The sequence below is a fragment of the Lepisosteus platostomus genome, chromosome 1, assembly GCF_059453375.1.
Source record: "Lepisosteus platostomus isolate fLepPlt1 chromosome 1, fLepPlt1.hap1, whole genome shotgun sequence".
Classification (NCBI taxonomy): Eukaryota; Metazoa; Chordata; class Actinopteri; order Semionotiformes; family Lepisosteidae; genus Lepisosteus; species Lepisosteus platostomus.
In genome coordinates this window covers 76711555-76734368 of record NC_142611.1, presented here as the reverse complement: position 1 = coordinate 76734368, position 22814 = coordinate 76711555, and the positions used below count along the sequence as shown (strand labels likewise).

Genomic DNA, 22814 nt, shown 5'->3' with positions numbered 1-22814 from the left:
TCTAAAAATAATTACCAACATCCAATGCTGCCTTTCACTTTCACAATTAACACTCAACACATCCAGCATTTACCTAGCACGGTGGTTAATCACAAATTGTTTACCTCATGCAAGAAAACAACTTACTGTATGGTAAGAAGAACAGATGATAGAACCAGCAACTGTGATCATAATATGGTATAGTCTGAAGCAACGGTTTTCAATTTCAGGAAAACAGACAATGAAGAAAGAATGTTTATTATAAAAATTAATAAAATCTATGCCCTTCTACCAAGATCTTGCCTCATTATTACTTTGCCACAGTTTAATAGCTTTTTGCAGTTTCTATTGTGCTGTAGTGTAATACTTTCATGTGCTTCCAGATTAACTCCGCTGGATTTTGTAATATCTCTACCAAGGCCGATTTTGTGAGTGAGTCTGTTACAGTGATGTAACACCCCCAGAAACCCAATAGTATTGAATTCTCCGAGACACAACAGCACTTGCACTTTCTGCGGTGCTTAAAGCCATGCGGTTTGGGGAAGCAGCTCCTCAAGAACTTTTACTGCAGCACCATAGAAAGTGTCCTCACTAGTGGCATCACTGTGTGGTACAGCAGTACTACCATGCATGACAAACACACACTACAAAGAGTATGCAACGGCATAGAGGATTGTAGGATGTGATTTACCATCAATCTGTGAAATTCACACCATCCGCTGTCGCAATAAAGCCCGATCCATCATACAGGATCTAAACTATCCCGGCCACAAACTGTTCTCCCCTCTACCCTCTGGCAAGCGGTACCGCACTGTTAAACCACAGATCCCCTAGACTCAGAACAGCTTCTATCCCACTGCAGTGCGCATCCTCAACAGTTAACTGCAGTGCCTAAATAAACATCTACACTACGCACTTTTTGCATGGTCTACCAAGTTTTTTTTCTCACTATAACATATTTATTGTCCCACTACATATCTATTGTTCAAGTTGTCTACATTGTGTGGTGTTGGCTGCTGTACTGTGTATGTCTCGAGAGATTGGCGCATATGGCAATAAACTACTTTACTCTACTCTCTACAAAAGACCACCCCTTTGGTATAGGGGAATTCACCACCATTGCAGATGATGTGTGGCTCTGGCCTATGAGAGGGCTGTCAAATCCCACCTGGGCATAACAGGATGCAGTTTCATACCTGAGTATGAGAAAATCATAGGAAAACTGGGATCTCAGCACTTGGCTGACACATATACATATTCAAATGCTGGTAGTTTGCTAGAAATAAAAAAAATCTTTTGAGTAAATCTACCTTTCTAATTATGCAATAATCTCTATTTCTAACTTGTGTTGATAAAGTATATTTAAGATTCTTTTTTAGGTCCTGGCTGGATATACAGTTTATGTTTAACTTTGACGCCTGTTCTCATTCCTTAAACCCCTACCAACTTTGGGAAATTAGATCCAGTGCAGGTAGTGAGTACATAACTGATTCTTCATTCTGATATAGACCCACTAAAAACCATGATATCAGCTGACACCGGACAAAAATGTGTCGCAGTGGTTAGCATTGCTGCCTCGCAGTACTGGGCCCCTGGGTTCAATTCTGTATGGAGTTTGTATGTTCCCTCTGTGTTTGCGTGGGTTTCCTCTGGGGGCTGTGATTTCCTATCACAGTCCAAAGACCTACTGGTAGGTTAACTAGCTTCTGGAAAAACTGGCCATGGAGTGAGTGTGTGTTTATGCCCTGTGACCCATGGTGAACTGGTGTCTTGTCCAAAGTGTATCTTGCCTTGTGCCCATTGCTTGCCAGGATAGGCTCCTGTTCACCCCCATCCAGTACTGGATGAATCAGTTAGGAAATGGATCGATGGATGCCTGAAAAATTGATACGTAATAATTAATAATTGCTTCCACTTATATAGTGCTCTTCTGGACACGCCACTCAAAGCACTTTACAGGTAATGGGGACTCTCGTCCACCACCAACGTGCAGCCCCACCTGGATGATGCGACAGCAGCCAAAGTGCACCAGTACGCACACCACACACCAGCTATCAGTGGGGAGGAGAACAGAGTGATAATGGAGATTATCCATTATCGAAAGACAGCGCCTTTTTACAGTATAGTGTCCCCGTCACTATACTGGGGCATTAGGACACACACAGATTGCAGGGTGAGCACCCCCTGCTGGCCCCACTAACACCTCTTCCAGCACCAATCTTAGTTTTTCCCAGGAGTCTCTCCTCCATGTACTGACCAGGCTCACACCTGCTGAGCTTCAGTGGGGGCTGCCAGTTGTGAGTTGCTGCTGGGTGATATGGCTGCTGGCAAAGTGTTTGCCCAACACTTTGGGCTAACCAAACACCAAGTCCCAGAACTGGATTCCTCCTACTTGTAAACAGCCGGGAAACATGGAGTTGCATTAAATTCCAAAAGCCAGGAGTCTCTCGCTGTGCTTTGCTTTTCCAGCTGGGTCAAGGACAATTATTCTCCTGAAACCCGGTCACGCCAAACATTGAAAAAACAAGGGGAAGTATGAAGGTAGGGAAGACAGAAATAGAGGAAGACACTCATAGGTAAATATTCAACACTTTGTACATTCTTAACACATACTGTCACAGTCCTTCCATTGCAAACTCACTCATGTTACTGCTCTGCTAGTTGAACCTCTAATTCTTTTCCGACTTCTTGGAAATAATGGGTGACCATGGGAGAATAGCCCAGTGAAAATTAACTGCAGGACTAGAAGTGCAGATAATAAGAGCTACAGATTTTTTCTTCATATTTTGTGTACCATAGCCCTGTTTGCATGCGAGACAGATGTAATGATCAGCCCACTGTGAAATTAAACAAATAAGAATGGAAGTTCACCACCGTGCAGCTTCTTGAAATCTGACAATCTTGGAAAATGATTTTTTAGAAATTAACATTTGAATCCCCCCCCCCAAATTAAATATATTAAAAAGATAACACCAACACCTCTAGAGATTTCGCAAGAAAGTTCCATGCATGAAGTTTGTCAATAGACACAAGAAATTGTTTCTGTAGTGTAATTGTTTTTTATAAATTGTGATTTTGATTTAGTATGGTTCAGCAGAGAAATGTTCCATTTCCCTAATCTATGTACACAGTTCAGTAAACAAAAAGACATTAGAGATTATCTGGTCTCAGGAAATTTACAACGGATTAAAGGCCAGTTTTTATCAAGCAGATAGCGTCTTACCCTGCCTTTGGCATATACTATCTGTTCAGGCGCTGTCTTTTAAGTTGATTCTGTTTGCACAAGAAAATTAAATAGTACATTTTCATAGAACAGTTTATCCTTATGCGAGTTCCTCAAAGTTTACCTTGTGAGTTAAGTCTATACTGTAAACAGGCGCTGTCCTTTGGATGAGACGTAAAACCGAGGTCCTGACTCTCTGTGGTCATTAAAAATCCCAGGGCGTTTCTCGAAAAGAGTAGGGGTGTAACCCCGGCGTCCTGGCCCAATTTCCCATTGGCCCTTACCAATCATGGCCTCCTAATAATCCCCCTCTATGAATTGGCTTCATTACTCTGCTCTCCTCCCCACTAATAGCTGGTGTGTGGTGAGTGTTCTGGCGCACTATGGCTGCCGTCGCATCATCCAGGTGGGGCTGCACACTGGTGGTGGTGGAGGGGAGTCCCCATTACCTGTAAAGCGCTTTGAGTGGAGTGTCCAGAAAAGCGCTATATAAGTGTAAGCAATTATTATTATTATTATTATTATTATTATTATTATTATTATACCAAATGAATGCACTCTTAACGGCACGATTGGATTCGCTGTTCGGTATGCCATAGTCAAGAGATACCTTCATTCAACAGCATGCAGTTTTAGTGCAATCCCACCGCTGTTTTTGTCTGTAACCTTTCTTACGTTCTAATGTCCATACGTGATGCACAGCCTTTATGCACCAGCAACCATATCACATAGCAGAGCAGCTAGAAAACTGAGAAAGGACTTCACCAGTTGAATTAATGGTAAAATAGAAGTACCCCATGGTTGTGAGTGGTTAACAATGCTCCATCACAGTGCTTGGACCCTGAGCTCAATTCCTGGGATCGTGTCTAAATGGAGAGTGTATGTTCTCCTTGTGTTTGAATGGGGTTCCTCTTGATTCTCATTTTTTCAGACCTTTAATTTTCTTTTCACAAATAAATACACAAAAATCACAAAAGGGAACCTTTACAGTATTATATATACCTAAAACAGTATATATGCACTAGATAAGATCTAGTTAAGATTAGATAAGACACTAGACAAGATTAAAAAAACAACAGAATCATATTTGTTCAGGTGCATTAGAATATCAACATGAAGGGTTCTTGAGATACTGCCCAATGCCCTCTATTTCCCACAGATTTTCTGCTTCCTCCCTCCCTTCTCTCCACAGATCTCTGAGGTAATAGTTCTCTCGGGTGATGAACAGGGCCAAGCTCCTTGCTGCCTTGACTGGGACCTCGATGCCTTTGAACAGCCCCATGTTCCTCACTCTCCACAGGGCGTCTTTCCCACTGTTCGCCACGGCCCAGATCCTGTCAAACACGTCAGGAGGAAGTTTGACAGGAGAGATGCCGTATCTAACGAAAGCAGCGGTCAGGGAAAATTGGGGCAAGAGAGCTTGCAACCAGTCTTCAAACTGGGCCCAGAAGGCCTTAGCAAAATGGCAGGACCACAGGAGATGGGCCAAAAACATACTGGTTGGTTAACTGGCTTTTGGGAAAAATGGCTGGGATGTGATATGATGTAAGGAGCACCCTGCCTTGCGCCCGTTGCTTGTCGTGATAGGCTCCATCTGCCCCCCCGAATTGGATAAAGCAGTTAGAAAATGGACAGATTTAGATCGGCAAAATCCAGCGATCGCACCCCTTCTGTGACAAACAGTCCCATGGCATCTTTAATGACTACTTAGCCAAGTCAAACACTGGTACAGCAACACAGCACACAGGAGAAACCTGGTTTTCCTGTGATAGAGGTCCGGTACTGACCAGGCCCAGCCTAGCTTATCCCCAGAGAGCTGACCACACGATCAGGGTGCAGTATGGTAACTCCGCTGTCACAAGCAGGACAGGTCAGGCACGGCGGTCCTCAGAAGTATCTGCACACCTCACTTTAGGTTCCTTTGTGAGATGATACTGTAAGTAATTGTGTATTTTGTTGTGACCTGACTTCAACAGGGCTCAGGTGTTACCACCTTCAAGTGAGACCGCAGGAACTTCACTGGTGTCAAATATTGCTCTACGGGCTTTCTTAATTGCCACAAATAGCAGGGCAGAACTAAATATGCCTACGGCTATCATTGTTCCAGTGAGGAACAGAGCTTTCATGTGATGATGTGCAGACAGCCACTGATAAAATGGCTACAGTACTTTGCATCTGCTATAAACACATAAACAGAACGTCAGAAATTCAATGCATTACAGAATGCAGTTACATGGACTGTATTTGCCTCTACGTATTGTTTCACTGTACCACAGAAACTTACTCCGAATACAATTTATAACAACCATCTGCTCAATTGAACCATAAAACAAATGTCTGCCTAAATGATGTAGAGGGACTGGGAGTTCTTCCAGGCAGGACATACTGTACAGTACCTTAAAAAGGTATAATGTATGAGTGAGCAAAGGTACTGGACCTGCAACTAGGATACCTGAGACATGGTGTTACTATTATGCAGATAACTGGGCAGTATACAGTATAGTGGCACTCGAATTGAAGACGTTTTAACTAGTCAAATTAACGACTTGAGTGTACGGGAGTGGCCGTGCTTTCATTGTCATTAAAGCAGAACCTAGCACAACTGGTATACAGTTACGTCACCGTTAAAACAAAGCCGAGCATAATCTGCTCACAGTTTAAGACGGTATTTTTTTTTATTCAGTAAATGTTTCTTGCTCGCAAAACAGGCTCTCTATCAACATAACGCTTATGTTACTGTAGCTCTGCAGTCAAAAGATCCTCCGGGCCACCCAAGCAACCAGGTTGCGAGAAAAAGCAATTCCACCAGGATGCATTGAAATGAGTCGCAAAGCAATAAATGTTTCCCGTGAGCCCAGTTTAAAACAGGAATGTAGGCAAAAAAACAAACAAACAGATTATTGGGTCCTCAAAGGGTACGTGGCAAGATCTCTAGGAGACTTGAGAAAAACTGGAAAACTGCACGGACGCGAGTCCAGTTGTCCAGTTTTCGCCAAGTCTCGCCTGCCTGCAGCCAGCGTTGCGTAAAACTAAAAGACAAGAGACGGTCTCTCAGGCTTCAGGTAAGCCATCGTCTCGGAGACCTGCCACATTGCACAGATCCTTCACACACATATCCAGTAACCCCAAAACCCCAGTGTGCGTCTCCCTCCAGCTCCGATCTGTCAGCCCAGATCAGTTTTAAAAAACATGGTTGATTCAGAGTTGCACGCCAGCCTCTCGTCTCTCTTTCTCATCCTTCGTGCGACCCGATTGGCTCCCGCTGTCATGTTCCAGCCCCACTCCCAGCCACTCCACGCGTGCCTTTCCCCCACGTGACTCCCCGAGCGTTCCAAAGTTAAAAACAGAATCTGTTTATGTGTTTAAAGGTGCATCGGGTTGTTTAGCGTGCATGCGAAACAAAAGATTTTCACTTGTTTTGGGGGAAAAACAAGTACGCCCATTTGCTCTTTTAGAATCGTGCGATCTTTTTTATCGTTTTCTTAAACGGGAAACCTATTTTTTTTTTAGTGAGTCTGAGGGTCCCGTAATTTTTTCTTTTATTTTGTTGTGAAGACGGAAAGAGGAAGGTGAGGTGTCTCTTTAAATGCATCAAAAAATAATCGGCGCATGTAGGGTGCGCACAATTTTCCAAGAAAAAGGCATATTTTTAAAACAAGTGCAAGAACTGCGCTGCTGAGGTGCTCATGCATTTGCGTTTTGTTTTCTGCCAGACCCACAGCCGTGAAAGGGGGCGAGAATTAAAGATTTAAAGCAGACGGAGAAATGGCGACTGACGTGGAAGCATGGACCTCCGTTCCACAGCAGGACGGTGAGTTTTTTTTCCGGATTTTTCTCTGAAATTAAGTTGAATTCGCCGTCTGTTAGCCAGTCTTGTGCATTTAAAGCTGCGGAAACCTTCCCGTTTGCACCTTTGTGCACTTTTCACGTATCAGTTCGGCGTTGCAGATAGCCGTGTAGTTGAAATAAACTGCAGCTTTTCGTATTTGTATTAAGCGCTCACACGAATAAGTGATCTTGCAGGGCTGTTGCATGTCAGTTGGCTTGGTTTCTGTGATGATCAGACGTGTTTTGCCTTCGTCACACACAGGCGCTGAGAAATTCCTCTGACACCTTCACGTGGCTGTTTTGCTATACCTCACCATGTAGCCTTTCAGCAGTTCGTTGTATATTCTCTGTTGCATCTCAGAAGAAAGAAAAAAACTATTTTTGGGGGAGGGGGGGCGGTGTTAATTTAGCTACCGTGCTCATTCCCTCAAAGGTGCTGCGTGCAGCTCTTCAGCAATGAATTGTGAAGTCGGCGTGCGTGTTGTCTTCGTTTTTGTGGGGCCTGTTACTTCCCAAATGACGTTATCTGTTGTGGGGAGTCACTCGCTCGCCGAGGACAGCTTCTGTTACGGTTTTACTGCACTTTTCCTTTATAACTGAGCGGGGGTCACGGAAACAAAACAGAGCAGGCACCACAAAGTTCCTTCGTTGTACAGTATATTATATTTACACATTGCGCTAATGTGTACATTTATAAAATCTTAAAATACACACTCACCGTTGACAATCTATTAAAATAAACACTATCCTACGTTACTCGCCCATTTGTCAGAGGTGGTCGACGGAGTTACAAGGGTCTTTGTCTGGAGACTTTAATGTCAGAAAGCCTTTTCGCCTTGTAGCGAGTGGCCACGCCCCCTCTCTGGCTGGTCTGCGGCGCTGCGTGTTCCGCTGTTTTTGTTGTCTTATCTCTCTGCAAAGGCAGCTCAAGAAAAAAAAAATGCATTCGTATGCAATCAAGTTCAGGGAGGCGACTTGGCGCCTGTTTTACGTGATTGGATTTTATTTTTTCTTTCGTGTATTGAATATGAATCTAGTCCCTGCAGATCCTCTTCCCCGTTTGTTATGTAATGATTTGCCTGGTAGATGTCAGTAGTTCTTTGTCAAAACTTCGAGCGTTAATCCCTTGTCGGGAATGGCCTTCGTTGGCGTGGTAATATTTCAGTTTTCCGCACAAACGTGAGTTTTTCTAGCAGGGATCACTAGTTCTAAGCAGTTGGTTCACTCTACTGCTGCACGTTAATATCGATCTCCCCACGTCTACGTTTTTGTCCCTGTGGGTTTCTGCTCCAGCGAGAACAGTAACGTTATGTTCTCCCCCGTTTATTTTTGAATACAGTTCACCGCAGTATCTCTGAACGTACGATTTCGTACGGCCTTTACGGTACAGTAATTGATTATGTAAATGAGGTATCTTTGTTTAGAGCGGTGTCCGATCTGCCAAGCCCTATCGCGTTATTTTTTTGTGTGTGTGTGTCGAAAATGACATACAGCTAGAAGAGTAGATATTTTTCCTAATGTTTCCGATGTGGAAGGCCACGACCTTCAACATTCGTGAGCAAATAACTTCATCCGTGAGATTGACACTCAAGGTCCCTGCAGTTTGTAGGTGAGTGGTGACACCAAGTCAGATCACCTGAGTAAATTATTCTTCTTCCCACAGTGGACCAAGTCGTGTGGTATCAGCGGCATGCACGACGCTGATGTACACTACATCTACTCTGTTTTCTGGGCTGTTCCGAAGGCTAGGGGCGGGCTGTATGCTTGATTTGGGAATGACATGCCCGATTAAACAGTACCCTGCAATGGAGGCCCTTTTGCAGTCAAAGAGCCAGTGCGTGGGTTGTAAAACATTCTTCAGACTCCTCGTGCGTTTTGTGGCAGAGTGCAAACTACAGTACACTGGCAAAATAACATTTATAAGCAACTGCTCTGGTAACCCTTTAGCAAAAATATTCCACTATTATTTTAAGCAGTAGTTTCGCAGAGCCTGATATAAGCACGGATTTTGCCATTTTCACACCCCAGTATTATTATTTTTATCAGCATTTTGATTGCTTTCTGTATAGTATTATTCATTTTCATTTTTCCTAACTAGCAAACTTGAGGCCAGGAGTGGTATGCCAAAAAATACTGAATCCGTTGACGGATTTGAAGACTCCCCCCCCCCCCCCCCAAAAAAAAAAGAGAGACACTTAAAAATAAAAGACCACCGTTAAGGAGGGGATCAGCTCTTAACTGTCACTTTAATTCCTGTTATCTGCTCACCTGATTCTCCACAGCCCCTGTTGAACAGGACTGAAGTCTCTTATCAGACAAAGCTGTACTTCAGTTAATGTTATCAGTAGTACCACTGAAAGTTACCCGTCTAACGTTAACTCTTCAGTTGTCGGTATCAGAAATAAGGTTTTGTTTTTGACTGTTTCTGTTTATCAGTCAGGAGAGTGGCCTTTAAGAGACTAGCACAAGTCCCTGCTGAAGTACTGCGTCGGTCTTCTGTGGAGTAGAGGTTGGCTTGGGTAAAACAGTAAGGCACTACATAGTTTATTCCCCCTAGTACAGCTGTGTGGGTTTACAGTTTGTTAAGCCCAGTTCTCCCAGTAAACGTTTCGATTGTCTTCCTGGATATTAAGGACATGAGGATCACGGTGGTGCAGTGGTTAGCCGTGGGTTCACTTCCAGAACTGGGGTGCTGTCTGCGTGGAGTTTGTATGTTCTGTCCAGGTCTTTGTGGGTGTCCTCCAGGTGCTCCGGTTTCCTCCCACACTCCAAAAAACTGTACTGGTAGGTTAATCGGGTTCTGACAAAATTGGCCCTGGTGTGTGTGTGTGTGTGTCCTGTTATGGACTGACATCCCACCCAGGGTGTGCCCTGCCTTGTGCCTGTGGCTTACTGGGATAGACTCCAGCTCCCCTGTTACCACATGGATAGTTGGAAATAAAGAATAATAATAATAATAATAATAATAATTGCTTACACTTATATAGCGCTTTTCTGGACACTCCACTCAAAGCTCTTTACAGGTAATGGGGACTCCCCTCCACCACCACCAACGTGCAGCATCCACCTGGATGATGCGACGGCAGCCATAGTGCGCCAGAACGCTCACCACACATCAGCGATCAGTGGGGAGGAGAGCAGAGTAATGCAGCCAATTCATAGAGGGGGATTGTTAGGAGGCCATGATTGGTAAGGGCCAATGGGAAATTTGGCCAGGACGCCGGGGTTACTCCCCTACTCTTTTCGAGAAATGCCCTGGGATTTTTAATGACCACAGAGAGTCAGGACCTCGGTTTTACGTCTCATCCGAAGGACGGCGCCTGTTTACAGTATAGTGTCCCCGTCACTATACTGGGGCATTAGGACCCACATGGACCGCAGGGTGAGCGCCCCCTGCTGGCCCCACTAACACCTCTCAATACAATACAAGTGAGAGGAGGCCATTTTGGCTTATCTTGCATGCTTGTTTGCGAGTATCTAACTGATTGTAAGATCTCATTCAGCTAATTTTGTGAAGAAGCCAAGGTATTGGCTTCAACAGTATGGCTGGGTAGATTGTTCCATACTCCCACAAACCTTTGTGTAAAGAAGTGCCTCACGGTCTGATTGGAGGAACTCGTCCAGCTCTTTCTTGAAAGAAGCCAGGGTAAAGGCTTTAGCAACATGGCCTTTAAAATTTGTTCCTACTGTAACGAAGTAAGCTGTACAAGCAAATAGGAACTCAATCCAAATAAGGACAAGTACAGAGTCCCTAATAATTAGTTTTTACAGGGAAGAATTTTAAGATTCATTTCTGGTTTTCAACTTGTAATTGAATTCTGTAATTACTACAGATTAATAACTTTTCATATTGCGTTAACCCCACTGTTTTAGAGGAGAAGTTATGTCTTAGGCCAGTCTGGGATATTTGTCACTTTGAATAAAATGTGGTTTCGCTCTTGTGAAGCTATGTCTTTGGCAACACAAACTGTTGCGGCAACCCGTCTGCCCCCGAAACGGTCGAAACCTCTTGCTGGCCTGTGGCGTTGACTGAAGAGCCTGAGTCTCCGAGAGCAGGGCTGGCAGGCAGGTTTCGTTTGCCGAAAGGAGGAAGCTCAGCCCCTGTTGTTGGCAGGGCAGGGCAGCGTGCGTTTGTTGAAGAGGAACCTGCTGAAGGGGTGCTCGACATGGCCCTGCGCTCCTGTGGTTAAATCAGAGAGCGAAGTGCTTCCTTCCTGACCTACCATAGTGCGCGCTGGGGAGAACAAAAAGTGCAGATTGTTTCTGGGATTTGTTTCCACGCGTCTTTTTAAAAGTTGCCTTTTCTTCTTTTTTTCTCTGCTTGTGCAGGGTGGAAGGATATTTGATGTCATTGTTGGGGAGCCTAGTTCTGAAAGCTGAGTGGGTTTTCAATGGTTTTGTAGTGTAGGTGAGGACTTTGAGGACAGGGTTTTTGAGAAAATATGATATCTTCCCAAAAAATAGAGGCTTTCATGTGCTTACTTTTGTGTTGTTTCTGAAAATTATTTTTACAACGGAGATATAGCCATAACAATGAAATGTGTGTGAAAATATTTGTCTTTTCAAGATGTGTTTTTATGCCTCAGACCTATATGTTGCTAGGATGTTGGCGCGAAATGGCTTCATTTGATGAACATTTGAGAATTCGGGTCACAGTATTACAAAAAGAGCTGGGAGAAAGTACTATTAAATTCTTGTTTTCCTTACAAGGCTTGAGATGGACGTGTCTCAGATCTGCAACGTTTCCTGTCAGTTCAGCCATTTCTTTCACCTGAATATTTGTGGCGGTGGGTTAGTTCTGCTTTTAATGGATTTTAAAAAAAGTACTAGCATGAGAGACTTAACACCTGGTTGACACAGAAAATGTTGTGGGGGCTTGGCAGAGGTTTTTAACGGAGAAGCTTATCTGACCCATTGCACCCTGGTCCCAGGATTAATGTGAAGGCAGGGGAGTAACTATGACTGAGGAGGTCTTTACAGACTTGTAATGTACAGACTAATGTCTTGCACTGGTTGTGACAGAGTGGTGATTGATTGAATGTTGATTGATTGCTGCCCTGCTGTGTGTGTTTGAGCACTCCCCTGACCGCATGGTTGTCCTAATTTGGACACTGCCATATGGACTGATTCCTTTCCTGGATTGTATGGAGCGAGACAGAAGTTACAAGAGGAATGTCTCTTTTCCCTGCTTAGGTCGGAGCTGCGTGGTGATTAATTTGATATGAGCTGCTTTTCAGATAATTTATGTGTGACGCTGTAGTGTGTTTTTATTTTTTTGCCATGTGTAGATTGTGTAATCAATGAGTCTGTAAATAGTCAGTGAAGTCAGAGCGACTCTGTGGAATCTGTTGAGACAGCAAGACAGTGTTCATCCTGCAGTGCTGAATGGCAATAATATAGTATTTAATAGTAGCGTGAGCAGTTAGGAGCTTGTGTGTTCTAAAACTGCTTTTTAAAGTGGTAAGGCTTTCGATTGGAATAATTAAGTCTATGTCCCGAGCAGGGAACTCAGACCAGCATTACACTGGTGAAATGAAAACTGTGTATTCTGAGTGACCAGTATTGACCACGACTAGGACACAATCAGTGACCATACCTTTAAGATGCTTGGAGACCCGGGTTATTTCTTGGTCCTAAAAGAATGTCATAACACACCTAAACTGAATATCTTATTTGAAGAAAGGAGGGGATGTTGGGGACTTGTTCATAGAAATTAAGTACTTTGGTTTTACTAGCAAAAACATTAAAAAGGACCCTTGGACACAAAAGGATGTGCTTTCAGGACTGACAACAGAAATCCCCTTACACAAAGAGTTGTGGGTGTCAGGAAAAAGTTATCAGCCATGTGCTTGCAGGAGATTACATTGGATTCAATGAGGAATGGCAGAGGCCCTTGGATCAGTAGGCTGCTAGTAACGAAGGGAGCAAAATGGACCACGACACATCCTTTTCACTGGTAACATCTCCTGCTGTATGTTCTTATGATTCTGTGTATTTCTCTTAATGAGAGGATCTATTCAGAATACTCAAAGGCATTGAAAAGCCCTGTAGCGCTTGTTGGAGTTAACAGTGAGAGATTATTTCAAGGACACGTTGAAGTTATGGGGACGTGCAATTAAAGCAGTGAAGAGTATGCACTTCTTTACAAAGGTATTCTCTCTCTGTATGTTACTCGTAGGCATTTTTGGCCTGTCAGATAAACAAAGGTGGGAAACATTTGCAAAATATAAGTAACTTTGTTATTAGTTTGATGAAGTAGAAGATAAAGGAAAAGGTACTTTGAATTCTTGATAATTGCTCTCCTGGCCAAGAGAGGTGATCAGTAGTGAGCTCCTCTGTTAGCGCATTGGCCAGCAAGTTAATGTTTAATCAGCATGTCAGGCATGAAAATCTGAAATATCTTCGGCACTGGGAGGCAACTATCAACAGAGCCTAACAGAAGCATTATATAATCGTCTTTTGTGTTACTTGCTCACGGCAGTTGTGTGTGCTGATTAGCCAACAAATGGAATGGGTAAGAGCCCACTCCTTCCTGGTAGATAGAGCACAGTGTGTCTTCTGCAGTTTCACATGCATCTGGCTGTTCAGATATGGTGGACACATTAATCTAAGTGGATTTTGCTTTTATGCACTGAAGCACGTGATGTGGTCATCTTTCAGAAGAGCAGAAATTGGGAGTTCTGTAGGCGGTGCTGTGCTTTGGATGAGATTTTAAACCTGATAAGGTTCTGACTTTGGATCCTATGAAAGTTTTTATAATGGTTTTCCCACTGGGTTTGCACAGTTTGGCCTACCTAGGTTTTCCCCTTGACTAGTTCAGGAGTTTTAGGCTCCGGCTTAATCTTTCAATTCAGTGGTGGAAAGTGCTTCCTATATGTGCAGCACTTTGAGATCTGTTGAGAAATGGCAGCTCTGTCCGGCGGAAAGGAATTCATATTATTATTGCTCCTGATGCTCACCACTCTGTACTCCTTTGTAAAGCAGGTGAGATTATTCATGTATTAACACAAATAAAGTCCCATGAAGGGATTGCTGGATAGTTCATCCAGGTACAATTGTCTTTTGGAAAATATTGCTTTTTTGGAAAAGCAAAATATGCTTGCTGTGTGTTATCAAATTGCTGTTAATTCTCCGTTTCACAGAATTCATGTCGAACTTTGAAGGTGCCTAACAAAGCGAATTGTAAATGGCAAAGACTGGCATGAACCTTTAGGCATGGTCACTTACTAGCAGGAGACTGAGCCAGTGTTGATGCTTTCCATTTATGATGGTTTATAAAGGATTCATACCTGCAGCTACTGTACGGGCGTGTTAAGGAATTATCTAAATATTATGATAATGAAATGGAGAAGAACAAAATGTTCCTTAATGTTTATATTATGTAAATGCAAGTCAGTGTTTCCCAAACAAAACATGTCTTTTAATGAAATTTCTTTTGTGATTATTTCACTGGTCGATGCTCTAACAAGCACCTGCTGTCTTGTAGTGAGACGTTCATCAGATTTGACAAGTTTCTGTGATTGGTGGCCCGGTAACCACAATATGAAGTTCACCATCTAGATAAAAATTCAGAAGCTCAACTCAACTTCCTCAGTATTCTAAATCACTTGTGTACTGCAGTTTTGTTTTACCAATATTGCACCTATCTACCTGTGCGAACTGTGTTAAGGTCACTATTGTGAAAGAACCGAAGAATGCTACTCTGTTCCCACTGCACGGCCGCCTTGAGTAACAGTAACAAAGTAAACTTTTCTCACCTCTTTCTGTTCTTTGGGTGTGTTTTGGTAATTCGCAAATTCGGAGTATTTCAGTCTCATCACAGTGTTGAAGTAATTGGTTTTCCTTTGTTAAATTAATTTGTGTTTGGAATGAAATCCACCGATTGTAGAAGCAATTTCTAATGGAGATATGCACAGTGCTTCGTGGGAATGGTTACAGAGAGGGAAACGAGACGCAGACAAGCCGCCAAGGAGCAGTAACTCAGAGCCATGAGGTCGGTGTTTGTGTTGGGGACGCTCGATTCAACAGCTGGTGTGAAGGCGGAGGGCCGGAACTGTCAGTGTAGGCGGACGGCGCAGTGAGTCACCGCGTCCCTGTTTCCAGGGGCAGGGTGGAGGAGACAAAGGGCCGCGGCGTCCAGCCGAAAAACCACATCGGTCGGGCAAGGCCGCGCCGCGAGCCCTGAGCCGGGCCCCCACCCCCAGAGAGTGCGCCGACAGTTCACAGTCCTCGGGAAAGGGTGCCCGTTCCTGCGAGAGAGGCGTCCTCTCTCACGTCGGTGGGAGGAGCGAGGTCGCTGGATCGGGTTGTCATGTCCAACTCGAGGAGAGGCTCGTTGCGGACCGTGTTGGCGCACCGCGAACGCAAGGTTATCTGTGTGTAGACATATTTTAAGCTCAAAAGGCTTGTTTGTTTTTTTTATAAATATCGCACTTGTTAAAAAATAGCCCAGGATCCCTGATATAGTTGGTTGGACCCGGGCGGTAACAGGGGCATCCTGAGCTCTCAGTAGAGGAAGAATAAACTCGTCATGGTTTATTAATTGGCTCGCGTATTAGTGTCTTAAATCATGTGATTGCAGTTAAGAGTGTGCTTTAGGTTCTGTGAGATCTACTCCATTATGGGGCATGTGAGAACGGGCACTGACGACCTGGCCTCCTCTGGCAGTCAGGCAGGAGTGTTTTAACAGAGGGCCTTGATTACATTGAAAGACCGCTGCAGTTCAGCCACCTTAATATCCACACATTCTGTGCCTCTTGCAGTAACCTCCTTGCATGGAAGACTCAGTCGGAGCTGTTGCCTGACGCTTCTTAAACTACCGTGGTCTATTTCTGCTGCCGAGTACTGACAACGGGGAAAGTCCTAAGCAAAACGGGGGTTTTTAATGCTTCTAAGGAAGCTTGTTCTTCTGCTTGCTGGTCGATAGGATAGGCTGAATTGAGACACCCGCTCTTGTGTTTTTACATGTGAAAAAGCATTTAGGTGAAGTGCAGCGCTGAAATGGAAGTCATGTAGGCCGAACAGGTTCTCTTGGACTCTTTATTATATGGACTCATTTTGTCACCAAGCAACTAACTTATTTTGAATTAAAAGTTGTCTGATCCTCAAGGCATAAATGATTCTCAGTCAGCATTTGGGCCCAAATGATCTCTAAATTACTCAATGTAACACACCCCCCCGCTACATTGATGTCATGTAGACCAGGCAGATTATCTTGGACTGTTTATTATATTACTGTTTGTCACTGTGGAGGATTTGTCCAGCGCTGGTGCCAAACCTCTCTGCAGGACAGGATGGTAATGCGTCTCCATCTATCAAATTCTGCCTTTTTTTCAGCCTGCCTCGGTGCCAAGCCTGGTGAAATCAAGAAAGACAGAAAGATGCCGGAGGCTGGACTGTTTGTACACTGTCACTCTCTGTCTAGGGTGTTCAAAGCCAGTGATTGTTACCTGACAAGGTGCTGCAGTCTGTGTTAGCCCACATTCTGGAAGACCATCTGACTAAGCGCAATGGGGAAATCGAGAGTCTGGCCAGAAGGGTCTGGTTGCTACAGAATCCCACACACATTGCCTAAAATCATTTAAACCCATCCAGCAGTGTCCACCTTTGTGAAATTACAAAGCCTTACAAAGCCTTTGAGTTCTTCTTCTGGTCTGTACCTTTATACAACTTTATTTTTGCAGACCCTTGGTCTTCATAGTTGAAACTCCGTTTGACTGTTAGTTCACAGAGGTATTTATACCGAAACCACGTAAAATACTATTATTGCACAAAACGCGCTCAAGTAGACGTGTGGTTCGTTAAGGTAATTTTGTGCACCTAAATTCGTGTAGTTTTCCCACAGTAAAAGGTTTCAATGGTTAAAATGTAAAATTGAAAATCACAGTCTTATGACTTTTCTTTCTTATTATCTATTTACATAACTGGCCCTAGTGTGAGTGTGTTTGTCCTGTCCTGGGTGTGTGAGTGTGTGTGTGTGTGTGTGTGTGTGTCTGTGTGTGTCCTGTGATGGACTGGCGTCCTGTCCTGGGTGTGTCAGTGTGTGTGTCTGTGTGTGCCCTGTGATGGACTGGTGTCCTGTCCTGGGTGTGTCAGTGTGTGTGTCTGTGTGTGTCCTGTGATGGACTGGTGTCCTGTCCTGGGTGTGTCAGTGTGTGTGTGCCCTGTGATGGACTGGTGTCCTGTCCTGGGTGTGTCAGTGTGTGTGTCTGTTTGTGTCCTGTGATGGACTGGTGTCCTGTCCTGGGTGTGTCAGTGTGTGTGTCTGTGTGTGTCCTGTGATGGACTGGTGTCCTGTCCTGGGTGTGTCAGTGTGTGTGTGCCCTGTGATGGACTGGTGTCCTGTCCTGGGTGTGTCAGTGTGTGTGTCTGTTTGTGTCCTGTGATGGACTGGTGTCCTGTCCTGGGTGTGTCAGTGTGTGTGTCTGTGTGTGTCCTGTGATGGACTGGTGTCCTGTCCTGGGTGTGTCAGTGTGTGTGTGCCCTGTGATGGACTGGTGTCCTGTCCTGGGTGTGTCAGTGTGTGTGTGCCCTGTGATGGACTGGTGTCCTGTCCTGGGTGTGTCAGTGTGTGTGTGTCCTGTGATGGACTGGTGTCCTGTCCTGGGTGTGTCAGTGTGTGTGTCTGTGTGTGTCCTGTGATGGACTGGTGTCCTGTCCTGGGTGTACCCTGCTTTGTGCCCGTTGCTTGTGGGAATAGGCTCTAAGCTCTCCTATACTGAATAACGTGGTTTAGAAAATCACTAGATTGATGATGATAATAATAATAATAATTCCTTATACTTATACAGTGCTGCTCTGGACACTCTACTCAAAGCGCATTACAGGTAAAATAACAACATAACAACAACAACATAACCAATTTATTAGCCCTGTACAATTTCTTGCATTAGGAATTTGTCTTTTCACATACCCCAGCTTGCTCTCCATGAGACACACAGACAGGGAGAGAGAAGCTTGGGGTCAGAGTGCAGGGTCAGCCATTGTACAGCGCCCCTGGAGCAGTTGGGGTTAAGGGCCTTGCTCAGGGGCCCAACAGAGTAGGATTCCTCTTCCAGCCGCGGGATTTGAACCGGTAACCTTCCAGCCACAGGCGCAGCTCCTGAGCCACAGAGCCACCGCTCCGCCCACATAGGGACCCCCCTCCACCACCACTAATGTGCAGCCCCCACCTGGATGATGAGACAGCAGCAAAAGTGTGGTCACAGTAAGCTCACCACACATCAGCTATCAGTGGGGAGGAGAACATGAGTGATGAAGCCAAGTCATAGAGGGGGGTTATTAGGAGGCCATGATTGGTAAAGGCCAGCTGGAAATTTGTCCAGGAAGCTGGGGCAACATCCCTATTCTTTTCGAGAAATGCCCCTGGGAGAATCAGGACCTCGGTTTTACGTCTCATCCGAAGGACAGCGCCTTTTTACAGTATAGTGTCCCCGTCACTATACTGGTGCAATAGGACTCACACAGGCTGCAGGGTGAGCGCCCCCTGCTGGCCCCACTAACATTTCCTCCAGCAGCAACCTTAGTTTTTCCCAGGAGGTCTCCCATCCAGGTACTGACCAGGCTTGTACCTGCTGAGCTTCAGTGGGTTGTCAGTTGTGAGTGAGTGGTGGCTCTGTGGCTCAGGATCTGCGCCTGTGGCTGGAAGGTTGCCGGTTCAAATCCCGCAGCCGAAAGAGGAATCCTACTCTGTTGGGCCCCTGAGCAAGGCCCTTAACCCCAACTGCTCCAGGGGCGCTGTATAAATGGCTGACCCTGCGCTCTGACCCCAAGTTTCTCTCCCTGTCTGTGTGTCTCATGGAAAGCAAGTTGGGGTATGCAAAAAGACAAATTCCTAATACAAGAAATTGTATATGCCAATAGAGTGAATAAAGTGATAAAAGTGTTTTTGTTTTGAATGTATGTTGTATAAGTAAATCTTAATTGCTACTTCAAAGTATCATGACAGACGGTTTTAAAGTAACAGTGTGAAAACTGTGTACAGTGATTGATAGACCAGTCCTGGGACCTTCCCTTCCTGTGGGATTATCCTGACCCGATATCACGCCAGCAGGACAAAGATCGCCCTCCTGAGTGAGTGAGTGTGGTGAGATAAGCCACAGTCTGGCAAATATCCAACCCACGCCTGCCAGACTGACTAGGCACCCTACCAGGGCCGATCCTGCTCAGTAAGGTCAAGCCCCAGAGTTCCAGTAGCTTGCAAAAGTGGTTCCAGTACATGTGAGGCAGTTGAACTGAAGGTAGCCTTGTCCTGAAGTGGAAGCGAGGACATTCATCAATCTTCCAGTCTCTTTGTTTGGCATTTCAGACTGCTGGACAAAAATATTGTTGGACAATTGGACAAGGAGCCCTGTGTGTTGCACAGATGTATTGCAGCACATACGATTACAGCTTTGCCTTAAATGAGAATCTAATCTCAGGTTGCTGTGAGTTGCAAAACCTAGAGGTAGATAAAGAAGAAATACCTTTCTCATTATGCATTCTTGCCCAATTTTCTGTTCCTGTTTCTTTCCACTGTCTGTTTCCAGCGGGGGAAGACGGTACAGTCGTCACTTTTTATTTCTGTATCTGCAGCGCTCTGGAAGTATGGGAGACCAGTTTTAAGGTCATGCGGTGCCCAGCCAGTTCCAGGTTCATTGTGAGGCAGCCGGAATGTTTTTTTTTTTCAATGGTGTTTGCCAGAAAGCCAGTTTCTTCTTTTTTTTGTTAGTGTTGAGGCGATACGCATTCACCCTTGAAAAATAAAGGAAGGACTCACATACTAGCAAGTTGCGAATCTTGGAAAGGCTCCTGGAAAGTCCTTGTGTCAGTTGTTCCAAGTCATTGTTTCATGAAAAAAATCAAGCGGTTGTGGCAAAGGTTCTTTCCGTTTGGGTTTGTTTTTCTAGGGGAGTCTAGCTGTTCTTGGCCAAGAAACACAAAAGCAACAGTGATTCCTTTGTTGCAGTGCCTTGCATTGGCTGACCTTATGGCATACAACAGAATAAACTGGAAAATTTCCATTTCGACCAGATAGACTGGTACAGGTGAGGTTTCACGGTGCCCAGTTTGAGTTAGGCCTTAACTAATGGAAGTATATTAACTCTGTGGGTTTTGTGTAGGACTTGTTTTTTTTTTTTGAAGACCACAGTTTAATCTGCTGTGGCATTCCCCCCCAAAAAACAAACTAAAAATAAATCACAAAATGTGAGGTCATTGCTCAGCAAGGGGAAGCGTTTGGTAATGGCAACACTGCATGTGAGGGGTTTGGGAAATGAGTTCCTATTCACCTGCAACCAAGGGAAGAAGTGTTGAAGATTAATTGAGGTCTTGTCAGTGGTAAAACACAAAGAATAGCCATGGTCAGTGGCCGATATTGAGGACATTGGTTTGTTGGCTCTAAGCCAGACCCCTCCCTTTTTGCTGATTTTCTAAAGGATTTGAACATTTAGAAATGTTAGTGCTAAACTGAAAATTATGATCACTTCAGTGCTAAACTGAATGTTGTGATCAATTTAATTGCTAAATTAGATAATTTAGGTCCAAAAGCTACATGTCCTTGAGGATCATTTATGCCTTGAGGATCAGAGAGTTAATTCAAATAAATTACTTGCTTAAATGATCATTAACTCACAGGTGATCCCAGTCTCTAGAAACAGGTGACCTGTAAGACTAACTGGACTGAGTCTCTCCAGGACCAGGGTTGGAGTCTCCTGTTGGAGAGAGACCTGTAAGACCAACTGGACTGAGTCTCTCCAGGACCAGGGTTGGAGTCTCCTGTTGGAAAAAGACCTGTAAGACTAACTGGACTGAGTCTCTCCAGGACCAGGGTTGGAGTCTCCTGTTGGAGAGAGACCTGTAAGACCAACTGGACTGAGTCTCTCCAGGACCAGGGTTGGAGTCTCCTGTTGGAGAGAGACCTGTAAGACCAACTGGACTGAGTCTCTCCAGGACCAGGGTTGGAGTCTCCTGTTGGAGAGAGACCTGTAAGACCAACTGGACTGAGTCTCTCCAGGACCAGGGTTGGAGTCTCCTGTTGGAGAGAGACCTGTAAGACCAACTGGACTGAGTCTCTCCAGGACCAGGGTTGGAGTCTCCTGTTGGAGAGAGACCTGTAAGACCAACTGGACTGAGTCTCTCCAGGACCAGGGTTGGAGTCTCCTGTTGGAGAGAGACCTGTAAGACCAACTGGACTGAGTCTCTCCAGGACCAGGGTTGGAGTCTCCTGTTGGAGAGAGACCTGTAAGACCAACTGGACTGAGTCTCTCCAGGACCAGGGTTGGAGTCTCCTGTTGGAGAGAGACCTGTAAGACCAACTGGACTGAGTCTCTCCAGGACCAGGGTTGGAGTCTCCTGTTGAAGAGAGACCTGTAAGACCAACTGGACTGAGTCTCTCCAGGACCAGGGTTGGAGCCTCGTGTTGTAAGCGGTCCAGGGAGCTAGGGGGAGAGTCATTGCATTGCCATGTGTTCTCAGTCTGCTCTGCCTTCACAGGGATGTTCCCGAGGCCCGACTCCGAGAACCTGGGGGACCAGTATGACGACGACGACGACGTGCTGAACGAGGTGGAGGTGAACGGGAACTGGACCCCGCAGGAGAAGGCCCTGCACGAGGCCCGGCTGAAAGCCAAGGCCAAGCGCCGCCTGCGCCGGACCTCATCCCGCGACTCCACCCGCGAGTCTCTCTCCGAGGCCGGGGGGGAGCCGGGAACTGACCCCACCAGCCCCAAGGGCAAGGTCAACGCCAATGACCGCAAGTCCCGGATGGGCAAGGGCAGAGGCCTGCCTAAAAAAGGTCAGCGAGGCCTCTCTTGTTGTGGAATTTAGAAAATCCCACAAAATGAGCTTTCACACACAAGTGTTCTGTCTCTTTTTTTTTCTTCCAAGTCACGGCCATTGCTGTCGGTAGTACTGTATTGCCGAAGGGGAAGATGGGAGGCACAGCTCATCTGTTCCTAGAGTGGGGCCTGTGGGGACAAATTGGGGGCCACTTCTGCTGTTTTGTTGTGCTTCTTGAACAAAACGCATCAGCCAGCCGTGTGTGAGAGCCAGACAGTAGCTGGAGGATTGAGCATCCTCATCCTCCGGGACGTAGTAGCTACAGGGAGCTGCAGTTTAGGTCAAGCTCTCATCTGCTGATCTTCCACTCTATGTCACTGTGAGCTGTGTATGCCCAGACTGTACAGTATTAATACAGTGAATGGCAAGGTTTTGCATCACATTTAACTTGTAGGCAATGCAAAACATTTGTTTCCGTGCTTCGTTTTGAAATGCTGGGTCATGAACACGGCCTTCATTTGCAAGCACAGGTGAAAACCTGTCTAGCAGTGGCAAGGTGGAACAGTAGACTTGCCTTGTTCATGCTGCCCAGCAGGAGAAAGGGTGGTTTGTTCAAGAAGCACCGCACCAGAACAAGACCGATACTGCTATTGATTGGTGCCTGTTTCCTGGGTTCTACACACGTGGTGACTCTTTCCTAGTCGATGGAGCCCTGTCACTGACAAACTGGAAAGAAGGCCAGGGTGTTGGCACAGCTGCAGGAGCCCTGTTCACACTGGAGAACTGTGACCGTGCTGCTGAGCCCTTAGCCTTGCTCCTGGGTGTAGCCACACCTCACCTCCTCACAGCTGCCTGGGCTGTTTTAACTGATCAGCTGAGTTTGTTGGTTCACGAGTCCTAACTCACAGAAAAAGTGTTATTTTGCCCCTATTTATTTATTTATTTATTTATTTATTTATTTTTATTTCTTTTTTTTTTTAGAGCAAATTTGATGTTTATACTGACAGCAGTTCTTGAGCTAGTGAATA

The 22814-nt window shown here is 45.2% G+C and overlaps 1 protein-coding gene across 1 annotated transcript in view; it reads left to right on the top strand.

The window, feature by feature from the left end:
* Nucleotides 1-6532: 6532 nt before the first annotated feature.
* pdcd4a (programmed cell death 4a) overlaps nucleotides 6533-22814 on the top strand; it is a 39748-nt gene continuing 23466 nt past the window's right edge. Inside the window, exons 1-3 of the mRNA XM_088638178.1 lie at nucleotides 6533-6771; nucleotides 6916-7013; nucleotides 21503-21802. Coding sequence (XP_088494304.1) covers nucleotides 6968-7013; nucleotides 21503-21802 — 346 coding nt within the window. The 5' untranslated portion in view covers nucleotides 6533-6771; nucleotides 6916-6967. The remainder of the gene's footprint in view (nucleotides 6772-6915; nucleotides 7014-21502; nucleotides 21803-22814) is intronic.